A 21326-nucleotide genomic window follows, 5' to 3' on the forward strand; every position below is an offset into this window, starting at 1 on the left:
GCCAAGCACTGTTCTAAGCACTGGGGTAGATACAAGGTAATCAGGTTGTCCCACGTGGGGCTCACAGTCTTCATCCCCATTTTACAGAGGAGGGAACTGAGGCCCAGAGAAGTCAATCAATCAATCAATCGTATTTATTGAGCGCTTACTGTGTGCAGAGCACTGTACTAAGCACTTGGGAAGTACAAGTTGGCAACATATAGAGACAGTCCCTACCCAACAGTGGGCTCACAGTCTAAAGTGAAGCGACTTGCCCAAAGTCGCACAGCCGACAAGTGGCGGAGTCGGGATTTGAACCCAAGACCTCTGACTCCAAAGCCCGGGCTCTATCCACGGAGCCACGCTGCTTCCCCATGGTTCAAATCCCGACTCCACCACTTGTCAGCCGTGTGACTTTGGGCAAGTCACTTCACTTCTCTGAGCCTCAGTTCCCTTATCTGTAAAATGGGGATTGAGACTGTGAGCCCCCCCCACCCCCCCCCACACCGCCGATGGGACAACCTGATCATCTTGTAACCTCCCCAGTGCTTAGAACAGTGCTTTGCACATAGTAAGCACTTAATAAATGCCATTATTATTATTATTATTAATACATTGAGCCCAATTTTCCCCAAATACGCTGAGGCTGCTGAATGAGAATATAGTGTTTTAATAGTGAGCATAGGCCCAAAAGTGCTATTTACACAAGGCAAGCATTTTCCAACAATTGGCTTTTGTTTGGCTCCAAATATTTTTCTCCCCCCACTGCAGCACTTGTGGAAAACTGATTAGGGGTGCCTTTTGCCTGGAAAACTCCCTTCAAGATGCCAGATCACATTGATCAGAATCAGCTATTTAGAGGAAACTTTTTCCAAGAGAGAATCAGTTTCCACCTCACGGAACCAATATTCACATGCTTAGTGCCGGTTAATTCTCTCAATTTTTCTGCTGTCCTCTGGCCAGTGCCAAAATGATATCCCTCGTGCCCGCCGGCTTAGGGGAGCGTAAGAAAGGAGGCTAAGTTACTGTTCTTTAGGAAGCCCTAGATGGATGGGGCTATATTTGTCTGAAGGCCGCCCATGCCAGGAGCAAGAACGAGAACGTGAAAACCTGGGAGCTGTGGGGAAAGCCCTCCTGCCATGAACGTTCAACTCTCTGACTTCTTTTCTTTTCCTTCCGGGTGGTCTAGCTAAAGCCGTCTGGTTCATAGGGACACGCTTATATCGGTTCCAGGCCTTGCCAGAGGGGAGACTCCCTAAAGGCAGGGGATGCCCCCCGCACACAACTTGTGAGAAATGGATTTATTCGACACCAAGACCGGTGCTAGCCATCCCGTGGCCTTGGGACAACTGGAATTCCGTGCCCGTTCCAGGGTTTGAACCCCAGGAGACCTTGATTCTAGAAAGCCATGTTGAGCTTGGTCTGCGCGAGGGGCGGTTTAAGGAGCAGAAACTATTTCTGTTCCACTAACACCTTTCCCACTCTCGCCCTCCACTCCCACCAGTTTACAGCCTCAGAAAGCCAATTTTACCATGGGTCGGTACATCCACTCTGGTCGGGCAAGGAAAATGCAAACACTTCCTGCTGGGGGGCCGGACCAAGGAACGGCTCACTTCTCCCTCCCCCAAAACTGGCTAAATTGGGCACCCTGGAAGAGAGAACAGCTACTGGAGGGAGAGAAATTTACCTCCCGGCATACAAAATACGGACTGGATAATTGGTGGGAAAAGAGCAATAAGGATCATAACGGCAGATTTAAAAAGTAGTTGTTACTCGTCGCATGAGCTAGCGAACATCCTGCGGCACTGCTTTGGATTTCCAGGTACCATCTCCACTAGACCGTACGCTTCAGTCCTTCTTCTCTCGGCCTCTGAAGTGATCCATTGAATTGAAGACTCCCAAGAACTCACCCAGGGCCAATCCCAGTTTTGAAGGAAACATACTGGAGAAAACAGGAGAGTGGGATTTCTGTGTTAATATTTAGTCTGACATTTTTGAGATGATTCAGTGGTCAGGTCCACAATGGGAAAACTTCCAGAATGTAAGGCTGAACCCCTAGAAACTGGTTATCGTTGCCAAAAGTTTGCCACTTTGTATGTATCACCGATTGGCTCAGCAGTCTGGCTAACTGACATCTGCTCCTGGAACTGCTTTCATCTCTGCACGTCTTCTCTTTCTCCATCCTAGCTACGGCCACCTTGTCTCCCAATATCGGAAGAACTGATTGTAGCGCTTGGAACAGTGCTTGGCACATAGTAAGCGCTTAACAAATACCGGCATCATCATCATCCATCATGCATATTATTACAACTCATCACTGAATGGAGACCTTCTCATTTGAGCAGAGGCTGGCTCTATTTAGAAACCCTTTCTTCTTGTCTGGAAATCCAGACAGAGACCATCTTCATCCGATCAGAGATGATCTTCAATCGGAGATCTTAATTTCTGTTTGAAGACCTTTCTCTCGGGGACCCATGCAAGGAAGAGATGAGGCTATGAATCAGTTAACCTCATCTTCCCAGTCTAACTTCCACTGATTTAAGGTTGGCTTAGAGTAGACGGGGCCTGAAATGGATTTTTCTACCGAAACTTTTTCTTGAAAACACTCTTGCACAAAAGTCAGCTCCCCTTTCTCAAAACTAAAGACACACGATTCCCCTCCCATGCGCGTAAAGCGAAGCTTTTCCATGAAAATATTAGGAAAGTGAAGAGCTCTCTCCTGAGCACATAGCTAAATAAACCAGCTCCCATTTCAAGCAAAAAGAGATAAACCATTACTTTTCTGGTTAAACAAAAGAAGCTGAAGTTGCTAGTAATAAGGAGAACCGATCTCAAAAGAGCCCTCGTCCAGTGACGCATGTCCTGCAAAACTAACTTTTTTGGGGGGTTGTTGTTTTTTTTTTTTGGCATTTCATTCCCCAACTTCACCGGGAGGAATCTGGGCTCAGCCTGAATCAGGGCTATACAGAGGGAGAGGAGAGGGAGACGCCGAGAGGCTACGTTGCTGAGGGGAGGAGAAGACAAAACTCACTTTTGTTTTGTCTGGCAATTAAGATCGGTGAAAAATGTGTCTGGCGCAATAACGGGATATAATGGGTTTGACCGAAGAAATACGAAATCTGTTCCTGATGAGCTCTTGAAAGCCAACGGCATCTCTGAGGGGACGACAGTGATGACGCTAAGGGAGTCTCCCAACAAGAATGACACACGAGCCGCGGCCCTGAGGTTTCGGAACTGAGAATCAGCGTGAAGTAGTTGATTACAATGCTAGGGGATCTTGAAGCGCAATTCACACGCTCGCATTTCTCCCAGTTGGGTTCTTGCCGGGAGAGGAGGTGGGCAGGGGAGCACTGACTTTCCCTCTGAACAAGCCAAATATTCCAGCTCACCTCCTCCAGGAGGCCTTCCCAGACTGAGCCCCTTCCTTCCTCTCCCCCTCGTCCCCGTCTCCATTCCCCCATCTTACCTCCTTCCCTTCCCCACAGCACCTGTATATATGTATATATGTTTGTACATATTTGTTACTCTATTTATTTATTTATTTTACTTGTACATATCTATTCTATTTATTTTATTTTGTTAATATGTTTGGTTTTGTTCTCTGTCTCCCCCTTTTAGACTGTGAGCCCACTGTTGGGTATATATATGTTGCTATATATAGACATATATGTTGCTATATATATAGACATATATGTTGCTATATATGTCTATATATATATATATATATGCTATATATATGTCTCTATATGTTGCCAACTTGTACTTCCCAAGCACTTAGTACAGTGCTCTGCACACAGTAAGCGCTCAATAAATACGATTGATGATGATGATTACTGAAAATGTGCTTCTAAAAGAACCGAGGGCTCTCATGTTCTCCTTAAACCTGTGACTAGGAATGACAGCAGAAGGAGAGGGTCTGGGCAGAAGTTTATTTCCTCTGAGCTCTCATTAGGTCAAAATTCAACTTCCTCTGTCACCTGCTCAGTCCGGGACCCAGAAGACCCCACCCGTAGCCACGCTTCAAGGACCATGGCCCAGCAAACCAATTTCCACTCTTGAATTTTAGCGGCTTCTTTCTGCAATACCACAACCCAAGAAGGCAGCATAAAGGGTGAAACCCTTTTCGACACAAACCCAGCCCAAGTCTTATCCCCAAGGATAAGATAAGTAACAACCATTGAACTCGCTCCTCCTTTTAAAAGGAGAAATATCAAGTGCCCGACAGGAGCGAGTTCAATGGTTGTTACTTGTTATTCAGATGAAAAGACGGTAGGAGCCGGGGAGGGGAAGAGAGATAGTAAAGGAGGAAGATTACCTTTTTAAAACCATGAGGAAGTACAAAGATCGTGGAATATACAAGTAAACCTGCTCTTGGAGAATCGCGTCCACAATTTTACTGGCTACGTATTCTGGCTCCAGAATAGGCAGTAGATGAGGAGATCTGGAAAACAGAAAGTCCATCTTGGGTTTGGTTTAACAGATTGTCTGAGGGCAATTTCCTCCTCAATTTCATCTGACATCGATCTCTTTCTCCTCTACACTGATGTCACCGTCAGTGGGGTGTCATCCGAGTGACCAGGAGGCCCTCCCATCAGCGCATCCCCACCGACACACAGCTTAGAACACTGCAAAAAGCATTTGCTCTAATAATAATAATAATAATAATAATAATAATAATGGCATTTGTTAAGCGCTTACTATGCGCAAAGCACTGTTCCAAGCACTGAACTCTAGGCAAGTACATGCACGGCTCTGTGTGGCGGCGGTGCCTGTCTCCCCCATTCTTACCTTTCTGTTGTCTCCCTTCTCGTGTGGCTATCTGGTCTCTGTGATCTCCCTGATAATAATGATGGTATTTGTTAAGCGCTTACTATGTGCAAAGCACTGTTCTAAGCGCTGGGGAGGTTACAAGGTGATCAGGTTGTCCCACGGGGGGTTCACAGTCTTAGTCCCCATTTTACAGATGAGAGAACTGAGGCCCAGAGAAGTGAAGTGACTTGCCCAAAGTCACCCAGCTGACAGTTGGCGGAGCTGGGATTTGAACCCATGACCTCTGACTCCAGAGCCCGGGCTCTTTCCACTGAGCCACGCTGCTTCTCTTCTGATGTTCTCCCCTGGATGTGATTCCCCACCGGGTTCCCCATCTGCCACCAATCCTCCCCAGAGGGCACCGCTCAACAATCCATCAATCAATTGATCATATTTATTGGGCGTTTACTATGTACAGAGCAATCAATCAATCAATCATATTTATTGAGCGCTTACTATGTGCAGAACACTGTACTAAGCGCTTGGGAAGTACAAATTGGCAACATATAGAGACAGTCCCTACCCAACATTGGGCTCACAGTCTAAAAGGAGCACTGTACTAAGTGCACGCAAGAGAACAATACAACACAATACAACAACAATACAACAATACAACAGAGTTGGTAGGCTCATTTCCTGTCCATTAGGAGTTTACAGTCTAGAGGGGAAGGCAGGCGTTAAAAAAAATGATGGCTAAGTACGTAAGCGTTGTAGGGCTGTTTTGTTTTGTTTTCTGTCTCCCCCTTCTAGACTGTGAGCCCGTTGTTGGGGAGGGACCATCTCCATATGTTCCCAAGCGCTTAGTCCAGTGCTCTGCACACAGTAAGCGCTCAATAAATATGATTGAATGAATGAGGGGAAAGCCTCCTGGAGGAGGTGAGCTCTCAGTAGGGCTTCAAACTGCTTCAAACTGGGGCCAGTTCATTCATTCATATCGTATTTATTGAGCGCTTACTGTGTGCAGAGCACTGTACTAAGCGCTTGGGAAGTACAAGTTGGCAACATATAGAGATGGTCCCTCCCCAACAACGGGCTCACAGTCTAGAAGGGGGAGACGGACAACAAAACAAAATATGTGGACAGGTGTCAAATCGTCAGAATAAATAGAAGTAAAGCTAGATGCACATCATTAACAAAATAAATAGAATAGTAAATATGTACAAGTAAAATAGAGTAATAAATCTGTACAAACATATATACAGGTGCAGTGGTGGGGGGAAGGAGGTAGGGCAGCGTGGTTCAGTGGAAAGAGCCCGGGCTTTGGAGTCAGAGGCCATGGGTTTGAATCCCGGCTCCGCTACATATCTGCTGTGTGACCTTGGGCAAGACACTTAACTTCTCTGAGCCGCAGTTACCTCATCTGTAAAATGGGGATTCGACTGTGAGCCCCACGTGGGACAACTTGATCACCTTGTAACCCCCCAGCGCTTAGAACAGTGCTTTGCACATAGTAAGCGCTTAACAAATGCCATTATTATTATTATTACTTAACTTCTCTGAACCTCAGATACCTCATCTGTAAAATGGGGATTAGACTGTGAGCCCCTCGTGGGACAACTTGATCACCTTGTATCCCCCCAGCGCTTAGAACAGTGTTTGGCACATAGTAAGCGCTTAACAAATGCCATCATTATTAATAGGGCGGGGGGGATGGGGCGGAGGAGAGGAGAAAGGGGGCTCAGTCTGGGAAGGCCTCCTGGAGGAGGTGAGCTCTCAGTAGGGCTTTGAAGGGAGGAAGAGAGCTAGCTTGGCGGATGGGCAGAGGGAGGGCATTCCGGGCCAGGGGGAGGACGTGGGCCGGGGGTTGACGGCGGGACAGGCGAGAACGAGGCCAATCTCTCTTCCTCCTCTAGACCGTAAGCTTAATGTGGGCAGGGGATGTCTGCTTATTGTTATCTTGTACTTTCCCAAATGCTCAGTACAGTGCACACAGTAAGCGCTCAATAAATAAGGTTGAATGAATGAATCCCAGTGAAAAAGTGAGCCTAAGTGTCTGGCAGATAGACGGGTGAGCTGTTGCTGACAGTTACTGTCAGGAAGTCCTGGTCTTCTGTCCCCATCCCTGACTTAAGTTTACGCCCCATCTTCCAGCTTTAGGGATAACCACCTCTGCCCTGGTGACCCCCCCACCCCGAAACTGAATTCATTTTTTTTTTTCAACTGCCTTGCCCTCCTAACTTATCCCAGTTGGCTCCTCCCAGTCCTCACTGACTCCTGATTTAAGTTTACGCCCCATCTTCCAGCTTTAGGGATAACCACCTCTGCCCTGGTGACCCCCCACCCCGAAACTGAATTCATTTTTTTTTTCAAATGCCTTGCCCTCCTAACTTACCCCAGTTGGCTCCCCCCCGTCCTCACTGACTTCTGATTTAAGTTTACGCCCCATCTTCCAGCTTTAGGGATAACCACCTCTGCCCTAGTGACCCCCCCATCCCGAAACTGAATTCATTTTTTTTTTCAACTGCCTTGCCCTCCTAACTTACCCCAGTTGGCTCCTCCCAGTCCTCACTGACTCCTGATTTAAGTTTACACCCCATCTTCCAGCTTTAGGGATAACCACCTCTGCCCTGGTGACCCCCCATCCAGAAACTGAATTCATTTTTTTTTTTTCAACTGCCTTGCCCTCCTAACTTACCCCAGTTGGCTCCCCCCAGTCCTCACTGACTCCTGATTTAAGTTTACGTCCCATCTTCCAGCTTTAGGGATAACCACCTCTGCCCTGGTGACCCCCCCATCCCGAAACTGAATTCATTTTTTTTTTCAACTGCCTTGCCCTCCTAACTTATCCCAGTTGGCTCCTCCCAGTCCTCACTGACTCCTGATTTAAGTTTACGCCCCATCTTCCAGCTTTAGGGATAACCACCTCTGTCCTGGTGACCCCCCATCCCGAAACTGAATTCATTTTCTTTTTTCAACTGCCTTGCCCTCCTAATTTACCCCAGTTGGCTCCCCTCAGTCCTCACTGACTCCTCTCTCTTCAGCCCCACAAAGACTTTGACCCCTCTAGACTTTGAGCTCGCTGTGGTCAGGGATACGTCTGTTGTTACACTGTACTCTCCCAATCGCTTCGTACGGTGCTTTGAACACAGTAAGCGCTCAATAAATACGACTGAATGAAATAAGATTAAATGAATGCATGGCAAAGATAAGACCGGGGGACGCGTGTACTCTTTTAATGTGCATTTTCTTTATCAAACCAAAGTGGTCACTTACGGTCCGCAGCAGCACGGCCCAGTGAACTGTGGACCAGCAGATAGGAGATTTGAGTCCCAATCCTAGTCCCGACACTAGTCTGCTACAGGACCACCCTACCTGTTTCCTGAACTGAGCAATGGGAATAAATTACCAGCTCGCTCTACCTTTTGGTTTGTGAGCCTTACGTGTCTGTAACTACCCTAGTGCTTAATACAGGGTTTAGCCCCCCTTAAGCACCATAAACACGCTCATTACTTACCTGGTCGAACACCCGTCAAACATTCCAGTGTTCGTAAAATACGGACAAACCAGAGTACTCTTAACTCCAGTCACCCCTTGGGCAAACATTTCTAAAGAAATAGCCTCTGCAAATCCATATGCAGCAAATTTGCTCGCACAATAATCTGTAAAGAAGGAAACATTCATAACGTAATGCTAACAGATTTTTCAAGTTATTTACTTAACAGTCTTCTAGACTGTGAGCGCACTGTTGGGTAGGGACCGTCTCTATATGTTGCCAACGTGGACTTCCCAAGCGCTTAGTACAGTGCTCTGCACGCAGTAAGCGCTCAATAAATACGACTGAATGGAATGAATGAACTGCATGTACGGTTTTCTGTGAGCACTGGTTCCGACCGGGAACAGTATGAGGGTATTTCCCAGTTGGTACCTGCGTCTGGTGTGACGGCGGACGAGTCTCGCGAGTGAGGATGTAGTAGGGACAGGTGGGTTGGGGTACGCGTTTCTGGGCAAGCAAAAATGATCTGTGGAGTCACGAGCAGCCCCAGTGTGGGGAGGGTGGCCACAACCCAGCCACTTCTCTAGCCCTTGGCTGCCGGGGTAGCACAAAAAAAGATTGTGGGGGGGGGAGAGGTGGGGTTTCCCAAGGCCCAGCAGCAGCCTGGACCTCTGCCGTGTTAATTGTGATGCCAATTGTGATGCCAATTTGTACTTCCCAAGCGCTTAGTACAGTGCTCTGCACATAGTAAGCGCTCAATAAATACGATTGATTGATTGATTGATTGATTAATATTTTACAGATGAGAGTCTGGGCCAGGACTTAACATTTCCCCAGCGGAGAGTGAAAACCCTCGTTCGTAAAGCAGGTCACAAGATGCTCTCTGTTAGGGAAGCCGACAGAGCACAGGCTTGGAAGTCCAAAGGACCCGGGTTCCAATCCCGGCTCTGCTAGTTTTCTCCTGTGAAACCTTGGGCAAATCACTTAACTTCTCTGGGCCTTAGTTTCCTCATCTGTAAAACGGGGATTAAGACTGTGAGCTCTATGTGGGATCGGGACCATGCCGACCCGGTTATCTTCTATCTCCCTTAGTGCTTAGTACGGTGCCTGACATATAGAGTTTAACATTATAATAATAATAATAATAGCATTTATTAAGCGCTTACTATGTGCAGAGCACTGTTCTAAGCGCTGAGAAGGTTACAAGGTGATCAGGTTGTCCCACGGGGGGCTCACAGTCTTCATCCCCATTTTACAGATGAGGGAACTGAGGCGCAGAGAAGTTGCCCAAAGTCACACAGCTGACAATTGGCGGAGCTGGGATTTGAACCCATGACCTCTGACTCCAAAGCCTGTGCTCTTTCCACTGAGCCACGCTGCTTATATATATATATATATATATATATATATAAGCCGACAGAGCACAGGCTTGGAAGTCCGAAGGACCTAGGTTCTAATCCCGGCTCTGCTAGTTTTCTCCTGTGAGACCTTGGGCAAATATATTATATTGTATAATGTACATATATTGTATTATATTATTGTATTGTATTGTATTATATTGTATAATGTATATATAATGTATATATGTATATATAGTATAATGTATATATATGTGTATATGATAATATATATGTACATATATATTATCATATACACACATATATATTATACAATGTATAATCATATACATTATATATATATTATAATCATATATATTATTATCATTATCTGTTGTCCACTCACCTGCTAGGCCACTGACGCCGATTAACCCAGCGGCACTTGAAATAGAAACAAGGTGTCCGTGGTTGGAAGCCACCATGGCAGGAAGGAAGGCTTTATAAGTCTAGGAGACATTGTTGGAAGAGAATACTGAACTTCGGCTGGGCACGCTCGACAATCCCAAGGAAAAAACAGAAACTATAACAGAATGAATTGAGGGGGTTCCGATTTGCATTTGGAGACAGTTCTATTTTAACCTGTTCAGTCCATCTCCTTAAATGCTTACTTACTGTTTTATTGTACCCGCCCGCGCACTTAGGATGGTTCTTTGCAGACAGTAAGTGCCCAGCAAATGAATGAATTAAAGGAATTTTCTGCTTTTCAAATCGGATTTCAAGATTCTTTTTTATAAACAGGCAGTTAAACTGAGGCCCATAAATACACAGCAGGCATAGAAACCCACAATTAGTGATAGTTGTCATGCAAGAGAGCACAGTCAATCAATCAGTGATATTTACTGAGCACTATATTAACTGCTTGGGAGGATACATCAGAGTTGGAAGACATGATGCCTACCTTCAAGGAGCTTACACTCTAGTGGGAGACAGACAGTAAAATAAATTAATGATAAGGGAAACAACCGAGTATAAGGAAAAGAACATAAGAAAATAGAAATTGGAATTCAAGCTACTCTGGACTCTCACGAGAAGTCTGCAAATCCCAGTTTACCCAGAAGTGTGCTATGGAGTTCACTTGGAAGGATCTCTCCACCATTTCATCTGGTGAATCAAGGAAACGCTTTCCGGTTACAACTCCAGCGTTGTTGACGAGGATGGTAACGTCACCAACTTCCCTTTTAACCTGAAAACGGTGGGGGGAAAGGCTCTAATTTATATTCTCAAAGTTTTGTTTTCCTAAATTTTTCACAATCTTTTCACTCGGGTATTTACAGGATGCTGCATTTGAGTTCATTTTAAAGCAAAGCTTTTTTCTTTTTTATGGCACCTACAGAAAGAGGGGAGGGTGTGGTGGGAGTGCTATGACCTATCGCTCCCTCAGTTCTTGCTGCTGTCACTGTTATTATTGCTACTATCAAGAGTTGATAATATAATACTACTACTACTAATAATAATAACAGTATTTGCTAAGTGCTTACTATGAGCCAAGTATTGTCCTAAGTGTTAAGGGAAGATACATTAGACATGATTAGAGAAGCAGCGTGGCTCAGTGGAAAAAGCACGGGCTTTGAAGTCAGAGGTCATGGGTTCAAATCCCGGCTCCACCACTTGTCAACTGTGTGACTTTGGGCAAGTCACTTAACTTCTCTGGGCCTCAGTTCCCTCATCTGTAAAATGGGGATGAAGACTGTGAGCCCCACGTGGGACAACCTGTTCACCTTGTAAATTCCCCAGCGCTTAGAACAGTGCTCTGCACATAGTAAGCGCTTAATAAATGCCATTATTATTATTATTATTATTATTATTATACATGATGAATTGGTTGGACACCGTCCCTGACTCGCTTGGGGCTCACAGTCAAGTAGGGGGGAGAACAGGTATTAAATTCCCCTTTTACAGATGAGAAAACTGAGACACAGAGAAGCCACTTCACTCAGCCGTAAAATGGGGATTGAGACTATGAGCCCCACATGGGACGGGGACTGTGTCCAACCTGATTACCTTGTATCCACCCCAGCGCTTAGAACAGTGACCCCACTGTTGGGTAGGGACCGTCTCTATATGTTGCCAACTTGAACTTCCCAAGCGCTTAGTCCAGTGCTCTGCACACAGTAAGCGCTCAATAAATACGATTGAATGAATGAATGAACAGTGCCTGGCACATAGTAAGCGCTTAACACATACCATTATTATTATTATTATTATTATTATATCAACTCTCAACTAAGAGAGTCATCCACAGCACTTTTTTTTTTAATGGCATTGGCTAAGTGCTTACTACGTGTCCAGCACTGTTCTAAGCGCTGGGATCTTGCCTTATGCTGTCCGCCTCATAGCAAATCCAGGGATTCATCGCTCTCAGAATGCCCCACTCTCCACGTGCGATCATTCCGGTAGCGTATCCATGACGAGTTGATCAGGTCAGTCACAGCACGGAACGAGGTCCTTGGACCCGCACAACGGATGAGTTCGAAAGACCAGTTCCCAACTCTTTTCAAGGGACTCAATCAATCAATCAGTCGTATTTATTGAGCGCTTACTGTGTGCAGAGCACTGTACTAAGCACTTGGGTAGTCCAAGTTGGCAACATACAGAGACGGTCCCTACCCAACAGTGGTCTCACAGTCTAGAAAACTAGACTGAAGTACTCGCCCGAAGAGGACGTTAAGTCTAAGAGTTGCCCAGGCTCACAAATCATCCCATTCCTTCCTCTCCCCCTCTCCATCCCCCCCACCTTACCTCCTTCCCTTCCCCACAGCACCTGTATATATGTATATCTGTTTGTACATATTTATTACTCTATTTATTTTACTTGTACATATCTATTCTATTTATTTTATTTTGTTAGTATGTTTGGTTTTGTTCCTCCGTCTCCCCCTTTTAGACTGTGAGCCCACTGTTGGGTAGGGACTGTCTCTATATGTTGCCAACTTGGACTTCCCAAGCGCTTAGTACAGTGCTCTGCACACAGTAAGCGCTCAATAAATACAATTGATTGATTGATTGATCCCATTCTAGGGACTCACCTGACTGGCGACACTGTAGACTTCTTCCTTCCGGCTGCAGTCACAGGTATAAGCGTGTACTCTCGCGGCGCCAGTTTCTTGGGCCAACTTAGCCGTCTCCTTGTTGCCCTCTTCATTGACATCCCAGAGAACCAGGATGGCGCCAAGACGGGCAAATTTGAGGGCCAGCAGCCTCCCGATCCCGCTTCCTGCCCCAGTTATAAGGACGATTTCGCCAGCCACGCTCTTCCTTCTCTTTGGGACTATGCAGAAGAAGAGGGCTTCCAACATGTAGTACAAAGATTTCCCCACAAACTTGAGCGTGCTGATCGCGGAATCCATCCTGGAAGCAGCACCCGTGAACACCTGCTGTAGGAGAAGAGTCTGAAATTCAGGGACATGAAAGCGAAGAATGCCCTTCGTAGTTTTAGGTAGGTAGGTCTGCTGGCCAAACCATTACGTTAGAAACTCGACACCACACTGGAAATTAACTGCAAGGTTCGTGGCTATTTGCAGTTATAAATGCTAAGTACCTAATAATCTACTTTGCACCCTATGTGTTCCACAGGAGAGGTGATAATGATATTTGTGATGTTTGTTACGCACTTACTAGGAGCCAAGCACTGTACTAAGCACTGGGGGTAGAGGGACTAAAGGGAATAGAGAAGCAGCGTGGCTCAGTGGAAAGAGCCCGGGCTTTGGAGTCAGAGGTCATGGGTTCAAATCCCGGCTCCGCCACTTGTCAGCTGGGTGACTTTGGGCAAGTCACTTCGCTTCTCTGTGCCTCAGTTCCCTCATTCTGTAAAAATGGGGATTGAGACTGTGAGCCCCACGTGGGACAACTTGATCACCTTGTAATCTCTCCAGTGCCTTCATCATCATCAATCGTATTTATTGAGCACTTACTATGTGCAGAGCACTGTACTAAGTGCTTGGGAAGTACAAATTGGCAACATATAGAGACAGTCCCTACCCAACAGTGGGCTCACAGTCTAAAAGGGGGAGACAGAGAACAAAACCAAACATACTAACAAAATAAAATAAATAGAATAGATATGTACAAATAAAATAAATAGAGTAATAAATATGTACAAACATATATACATATATACAGGTGCTGTGGGGAAGGGAAGGAGGTAAGATGGGGGGGATGGAGAGGGGGACGAGGGGGAGAGGAAGGAAGGGGGGCCTTGCACATAGTAAGCGCTTAATAAATGCCATCATTATTAGAGAGACGGTCCCTTCCCAACAGCGGGCTCACAGTCTCGAAGGGATTAAGACTGTGAGCCCCACGTGGGACAACCTGATCACCGTGTATCCCCCCCAGTGCTTAGAACAGTGCTCTGCACATAGTAAGCGCTTAACAAATGCCATCATTATTATCATTATCATTATTATTATTATTATAGGCAGATTGGCCACAGTCCCTGCCCCACGGGGGGATCAGAGTCTAAGTACACGGAATCCACCCAGTCTTCTTATCTGTAATTCCCTGCCTCCCTCTCAAGATTATAAACCCCTTTGGGGCAGGGATCGTGTGTACCGATTTGACTGTCCTCTCCCAAGTGCTTGGTACAGTGCTCTGCAGACAGAGGTGCTCAGTAAATTCTATTATTTGGTATCACTGAGGTTGCTTTTGGAAACGCAGGCTTGGGGCCTCATTCTGGGTCCAACCTGAACGTTCACACGACCGTTTCTTCCACTACTGCGTCGGGTTCCAGCTAAAGAGACGTGTGCCGTCGGAAGAACTTGCCCTAATTCTGCCGTCGCGTTTGAGCCGAAGCCCATAATCCACGCACACCCTGTGGAAGAAGGGGCTGTAATTTAGTACGTGTGAAAATAATCAGAAGAAATTGCCATTCAGAAAACACCAGGAACATCACGACACGGTTTCATCATCATCAATCGTATTTATTAAGCGCTTGCTATGTGCAGAGCACTGTACTAAGCGTGTACTAGCACACGGTTTCTGCGTGTGCTACTGCTATAGGCACCGTGGCCCTATATTGGCTTTCACAGCCACACTCCTATCGGTGTATTTCACCAGAAGTGGTGATGCCATTGAGTAACGATCTGCAGAAGTCTGCAGAATCAATCATATCTATTGAGCAGTTACTTGGCAGACACGTCCCCTGCTCCCAACGAGCTTACAGTCTAGAGGGGGAGACAGATGTCAATATAAAAATAAACTACGAATCTGTACGTCAAGTGCTGCGGGGTTGACAGAGAGGCCGATAAAGGACGCAAATCCAAGTGATGCGGAAGAGAGTGGGAGAAGAGGGAATGAGAGCTTAGTTAGGGAGGGCCTCTTGGAGGAGATATGCTTTTAATACGGTTTGGAAGGTGGGCAAAGTCGACCGTCCGTCAGAGATTAAGAGGCAGGACGTGGGCGAGGGGTAGGTGGAGAGATAGATGAGATCAAGGTTCAGTGGGTAGGACGGCATCAGAGGAGCAAAGTACATACTTTGTACTCAAGCGCTTAGTACAGTGCTCTGCACATAGTAAGCGCTCAATAAATACGATTGATGATGATTGATGATACTTCCCAAGCGCTTAATACAGTGCTCTGCACACAGTAAGCGCTCAATAAATACGACTGAATAGATGTGCGGGCGGGGCTGGAGTAGAAAAACACCGAGGTAAAGGTAGGAGGGGGCAAGATGATTGAGTGCTTTAAAGCAGATGTAAAAAGTTTCTTTTTGCTGTGGAGGTGGATGGGCAACCCCTGGAGGTTCTTGAGGAGGGAGGAAACACGGACTGAACGTTTCTGTAGAAAAATGATCCAGGCAGCAGAGTAAAGTATGGTCCGGAGAGAGACAGGAAGCAGGGAGGTCAGCAAGGAGGCCGATGCAGTATTCGAGGCGGGATAATAATAATAATAATTATAATAATAATAATAATAATAATGGTAGCATTTATTAAGCACTTACTATGTTCTAAGCTCTGGGGAGGTTACATGGTGATCAGGTTGACCCACGTGGGGCTCACAGTCTTAATCCCCATTTTACAGATGAGGAAACTGAGGCACAGAGAAGTGAAGTGACTTGCCCAAAGCCACACAGCTGTCAATTGCCAGAGCCGGGGTTTGAACCCATGACCTCTGACTCCAAAGCCCGGACTCTTTCTACTGAGCCACGCTGCTTCCCTTAATAATAATAATAATAATGATAGCATTTATTAAGTGCTTACTATGTGCAAAGCACTGTTCTTAATAGGATAAGTGCTTGGATTAACATGGAAGCAGTTTGGATGGAGAGGAATGGGCGGATTTTAGCGATGCTCTGAAGGTTGAACCGACAGAACAGCAGACTGTTCTATTGATTTGGTTGTGGTTTTTCAACTCTAGTGAAAATTTGTTCAATTTAGATGGAACTGCTTTCTTTTTTTCCCTAGGTACCTCAAAGCCTGTTAACTCCTTCCGAACACTACTGCCCATCTCTGAGCTCTGCTCTCCAACCAGATCTTCCCGTCATTTCTGTACATTCATCTGCTTTCTTGAAAATTGATGCATGGCTTCTTTACTCCCCAAATTCTAGCTGGTGGAGGAGAGACTGTAACTTCTTCCATCCTGTATATATGTATATATGTTTGTACATATTTATTACTCTATTTATTTATTTATTTTACTTGTACATATCTATTCTATTTTGTTCTCTGTCTCCCCCTTTTAGACTGTGAGCCCACTGTTGGGTAGGAACTGTCTCTAAATGTTGCCAATTTGTACTTCCCAAGCGCTTAGTACAGTGCTCTGCACATAGTAAGCGCTCAATAAATACGATTGATGATGATGATGATGATGATTTCCAAGGTGCAATGAGGTCCTCGCAGAAGGAGTCCTCTGAATGTGAGGCAATTAACTCACTGACTCCTCCATCAATCAGTTTTAAATTGGTTTTCTCCCCACTTCAACAACTCTTTTAGGCTATCTGCTCAGGGATTGCGTCTCCAATGCGGACAGGGCGAATTCCAAAATCCGATCGTGGCTGATGGCTAGATTTCAACTCTGGTAAGGAGGAGGGATGTAGGGGTTTGCTTACCTGTAAGCTCATCCTCTAGAATGTAAGCTCCTTACGGGCAGGGGATGTGTCTGCTAATTCTGCTGTATTCTCCCAAGCGCCTAGTACAGTGCTCTGCACATAGTAAGTGCTCAATAAATGCCATTGATTGATTGTAACCCTTGGCCAGAAGGACTGCCAGGGCAGTCGGGCTTTTGTGTGAAGTAATGCATCAGAATGGGGGAGTGTGTGGTGTGTATGTGAGCGTGTACGCACAACTTCCAGCCATCCTTGTTCTTTCTTCGGCTCTCACTATTTGTAAATAGTTTTGTGTGTCTCTTTCCCCCGTTTATATTCCAAGTGCCCTACGGGCAGAGGATATGTGCCTTGCTTCTGTTGTATTCTTCCAAGAACTTAGTACAGTACTCAACATTTATCAGTGACCTCCTTCCCCTCCCCACAGCACTCGTATATATTTGTACAGATTTATTACTCTATTTATTTTACTTGTACATATTTACGATTCTATTCATTTTGTTAATGATGTGCATAGAGCTCTAATTCTATTTGTTCTGACGAGTTTGACACCTGTCTCCATGTTTTGTACATTGACTAAGTACTCAACAATTATCAGTGACTTCCTTCCCCTCCCCACAGCACCGGTATATATATTTGTACAGATTTATTACTCTATTTTACTCGTACATATTTACGATTCTATTCATTTTGTTAATGAGGTGCATAGAGCTCTAATTCTATTTGTTCTGGCGAGTTTGACACCTGTCTACATGTTTTGTTTTGTTGTCTGTCTCCCCCTTCTAGACTGTCAGCCCGTTGTTGGGTAGGGACCGTCTCTATATGTTGCTGACTTGTACTTCCCAAGCGCTTAGTACAGTGCTCTGCGCACAGTAAGCATACGTACAACTTCCAGCCATCCTTGTTCTTTCTCCGGCTTTCACTATTTGTAAATAGTTTTGTGTGTCTCTTTCCCCCGTTTATATTCCAAGTGCCTTAGGAGCAGAGGATATGTGCCTTGCTTCTGTTGTTTTCTGCCAAGAATTTAGTACAGTAGTTAGCATTGACTAAGTGCTCAACAATTATCAGTGACCTCCTTCCCCTCCCCATAGCACTTATATATATTTGTACGGACTTATTACTCTATTTTACTTGTACATATTTACTATTCTATTTTGTTAATGATGTGCATAGAGCTATAATCCTATTTGTTCTGATGAGTTTGACACCTGTCTACATGTTTTGTTTTGTTGTCTCTCTCCCCCTTCTAGACTGTGAGCCCATTGTTGGGTAGGGACCGTCTCTCTATGTTGCCGACTTGTACTTTCTCCAGCTCTCACTATTTGTAAATAGTTTTGTGTGTCTCTTTCCCCCGTTATATTCCAAGTGCCTTAGGAGCAGAGGATATATGCCTTGCTTCTGTTGTATTCTGCCAAGAATTTAGTACAGTAGTTAGCATTGACTAAGTACTCAACAATTATCAGTGACCTCCTTCCCCTCCCCACAACACTTGTATATATTTGTATAGATTTATTACTCTATTTTACTTGTACATATTTACGATTCTACTTATTTTGTTAATGATGTGCATAGAGCTCTAATTCTATTTGTTCTGACGAGTTTGACACCTGTCTACATGTTTTGTTTTGTTGTCTGTCTCCCCCTTCTAGACTGTCAGGCCATTGCTGGGTAGGGACCGTCTCTATATGTTGCCGACTTGTACTTCCCAAGCGCTTAGTACAGTGCTCTGCACACAGTAAGCCTACATACAACTTCCAGCCATCCTTGTTCTTTCTCTGGCTCTCACTATTTGTAAATAGTTTTGTGTGTCTCTTTCCCTCATTATATTCCAAGTGCCCTACGAGCAGAGGATATGTGCTTTGCTTCTGTTGTATTCTGCCAAGAATTCAGTACAGTAGTTAGCATTGACTAGGTGCTCAACAATTATCAGTGACCTCCTTCCCCTCCCCACAGCACTTATATATATTTGTACGGATTTATTACTCTATTTTACTTGTACATATTTACTATTCTATTCATTTTGTTAATGTTGTGCATAGAGCTATAATCCTATTTGTTCTGATGAGTTTGACACCTGTCTACATGTTTTGTTTTGTTGTCTGTCTCCCCCTTCTAGACTATGAGCCTGTTGTTGGGTAGGGACCGTCTCTCTATGTTGCCGACTTGTACTTTCTCCAGCTCTCACTATTTGTAAATAGTTTTGTGTGTCTCTTTCCCCCGTTTATATTGCAAGTGCCTTACGGGCAGAGGATATGTGTCTTGCTTTTGTTGTTTTCTGCCAAGAATTTAGTACAGTAGTCAGCATTGACTAAGTACTCAACAATTATCAGTGACCTCCTTCCCCTCCCCAAAGCACTCGTATATATTTGTACAGATTTATTACTCTATTTATTTTACTTGTACATATTTACGATTCTTTTTTGTTAATGATGTGCACAGAGCTCTAATTCTATTTGTTCTGACGATTTTGACACCTGTCTACATGTTTTATTTTGTTGTCCATCTCCCCCTTCTAGACTGTGAGCCTGTTGTTGGGTAGGGACCGTCTCTCTATGTTGCCGATGTGTACTTCCCAAGTGCTCAGTACAGTGCTCTGCACACAGTAAGCGCTCAATAAATACGACTGACTGACTGAATGAATGAAGTGACTTGCCCCAACTCACCCAGCTGATAAGGGGTGGAGCTGAATTCGAACCCATGACCTCCGACTCCCCAGCCCAGGCTCTTTCCACTGAGCCCTGCTGCTTCTCCTAGTGGTTAGAGCCCGGGCCTGGGAGCCGGGAGGTCGTGGGTTCGAATCCTGCCTCTGTCACTGGTCGGCTATGTGACCCTGGGCAAGTCACTTCCCTTCCCTGGGCCTCGGTTCCCTCTTCTGCAAAATGTTCCCAACTTGTACTTCCCAAGTGCTTAGTCCAGTGCTCTGCACACAGTAAGCGCTCAATAAATACGATTAAATGAATGAATGAGTCAATCGTATTTATTGAGTGCTTACTGTGTGCAGAGCACCGGACTAAGCGCTTGGGAAGTCCAAGTTGGCAACATCTAGAGACGGTCCCTACCCAACAGCAGGCTCGCAGTGTAGAAGGGGGAGACAGACAACAAAACAAATTAACAAAATAAAATAAACAGAATAAATATGTACAAATAAAGTCAATCAATCAATCGCATTTATCCAGCGCTTCCTGTGTTCAGAGCACTGTACTAAGCGCTTGGAAGAGTCCAAGTTGGCAACACCTAGAGACGGTCCCTACTCAACAGCGGGCTCACAGTCTAGAAGGGGGAGACAGACAACAAAACAAGTTAACAAAATAAAATAAGCGGAATAAATATGTACAAATAAAGTAAATCAATCAATCAATCGTATTGATTGAGCGCTTCCTGTGTGCAGAGCACTGGACTAAGCGCTTGGGAGAGTCCAAGTTGGCAACATCTAGAGCCGGTCCCTACCCAACAGCAGGCTCACAGTCTAGAAGGGGGAGACAGACGACAAAGCAAATTAACAAAATAAAATAAACAGAATAAATATGTACAAATAAAGTAAATCAATCAATCAATCGTATTGATTGAGCGCTTCCTGTGTGCAGAGCACTGGACTAAGCGCTTGGGAAGTCCAAGTTGGCAACATCTAGAGACGGTCCCTAATAATAATAATAATGGTATTTGTTAAGCGCTTACTAGGTGCAAAGCCCTGTTCTAAGCACTGGGGTGGTTACAAGGTGATCAGGTTGTCCCACGGGGGCTCACAGTTTTAACCCCCATTTTGCAGACGAGGTAACTGAGGCACAGAGAAGTGAAGTGACTTGCCCGAAGTCACACAGCTGGCTCACAGTCTAGAAGGGGGAGACAGGCAACCAAACCAAACATACTAACACAATAAATAGAATAGATATGTACAAGTCAAATAAATACAGTAATAAATCGGTACAAACATACATACAGACAGGAATGAATGAATGAATCATCACCATCATCATCAATCGTATTTACTGAGCGCTTACTATGTGCACAGCACTGTACAAAGCGCTTGGGAAGTACAAGTTGGCAACGTATAGAGACAGTCCCTACCCGACAGTGGGCTCACAGTCTAAAAGGGGGAGACAGAGAACAAAACCAACCATACTAACAAAATAAAATAAATAGGATAGATAGGTACAAGTAAAATAAATAAATAAATAGAGTAATAAATATGTACAACCCTATATACATATATACAGGTGCTGTGGGGACCTGTGGGGAATGAATGGGGATCCTGGGTGGGCGCGCCCCCGGGGGACACGGGCTGGGTCCAACCCGATTGGCTGCTCTCTCCGCGGCGCTTACTACAGGGCCTGCTATCTAGGAAGCGCTTACCAAATGGAATCGCTATGGCGCTTAGTAGGTCCTTGGCGCGCGCGGCTGGCGGGCAGGCTCACCGTCCGTCCCGCGGGGCTCGGGCTCGGCTTCGGGCTTCGGCTCGGGCTCGGGTTCGCTCTTCGGCCCGGGCTCGGCTCGGGCTTCGGCTCGGGCTCGGGCTTCGGCTCGGGCTCGGCCCCGGGCTCGGCTCCGACTCGGGCTTCGGCTCGGGCTCGGCTTCGGGCTTCGGCTCGGGCTCGGGCTTCGGGCTTCGGCTTCGGCTCGGGCTCGGCCCCGACTCGGGTTCGCGCTTGGGCCCGGGCTCGCGCTTCGGCCCGGG

General features: G+C 45.6%; 1 protein-coding gene across 1 annotated transcript; it reads right to left on the bottom strand.

Moving 5' to 3' along the window:
* Window positions 1-582: 582 nt before the first annotated feature.
* Window positions 583-21109, bottom strand: SDR16C5 (short chain dehydrogenase/reductase family 16C member 5). Its single transcript, XM_038766735.1, has 7 exons — window positions 21005-21109; window positions 12645-12992; window positions 10670-10801; window positions 9965-10064; window positions 8243-8387; window positions 4295-4420; window positions 583-1921 (listed from the first exon to the last, which is right to left on the bottom strand). The coding sequence occupies exons 2-7, from the start codon at window positions 12963-12965 to the stop codon at window positions 1828-1830; spliced, it is 918 nt and encodes a 305-aa protein (XP_038622663.1). The 5' UTR covers window positions 12966-12992; window positions 21005-21109; the 3' UTR covers window positions 583-1827.
* Between the last annotated feature and the right edge of the window lie 217 nt (window positions 21110-21326).

The sequence above is a fragment of the Tachyglossus aculeatus genome, chromosome 25, assembly GCF_015852505.1.
Source record: "Tachyglossus aculeatus isolate mTacAcu1 chromosome 25, mTacAcu1.pri, whole genome shotgun sequence".
NCBI classification, from domain to species: domain Eukaryota; kingdom Metazoa; phylum Chordata; class Mammalia; order Monotremata; family Tachyglossidae; genus Tachyglossus; species Tachyglossus aculeatus.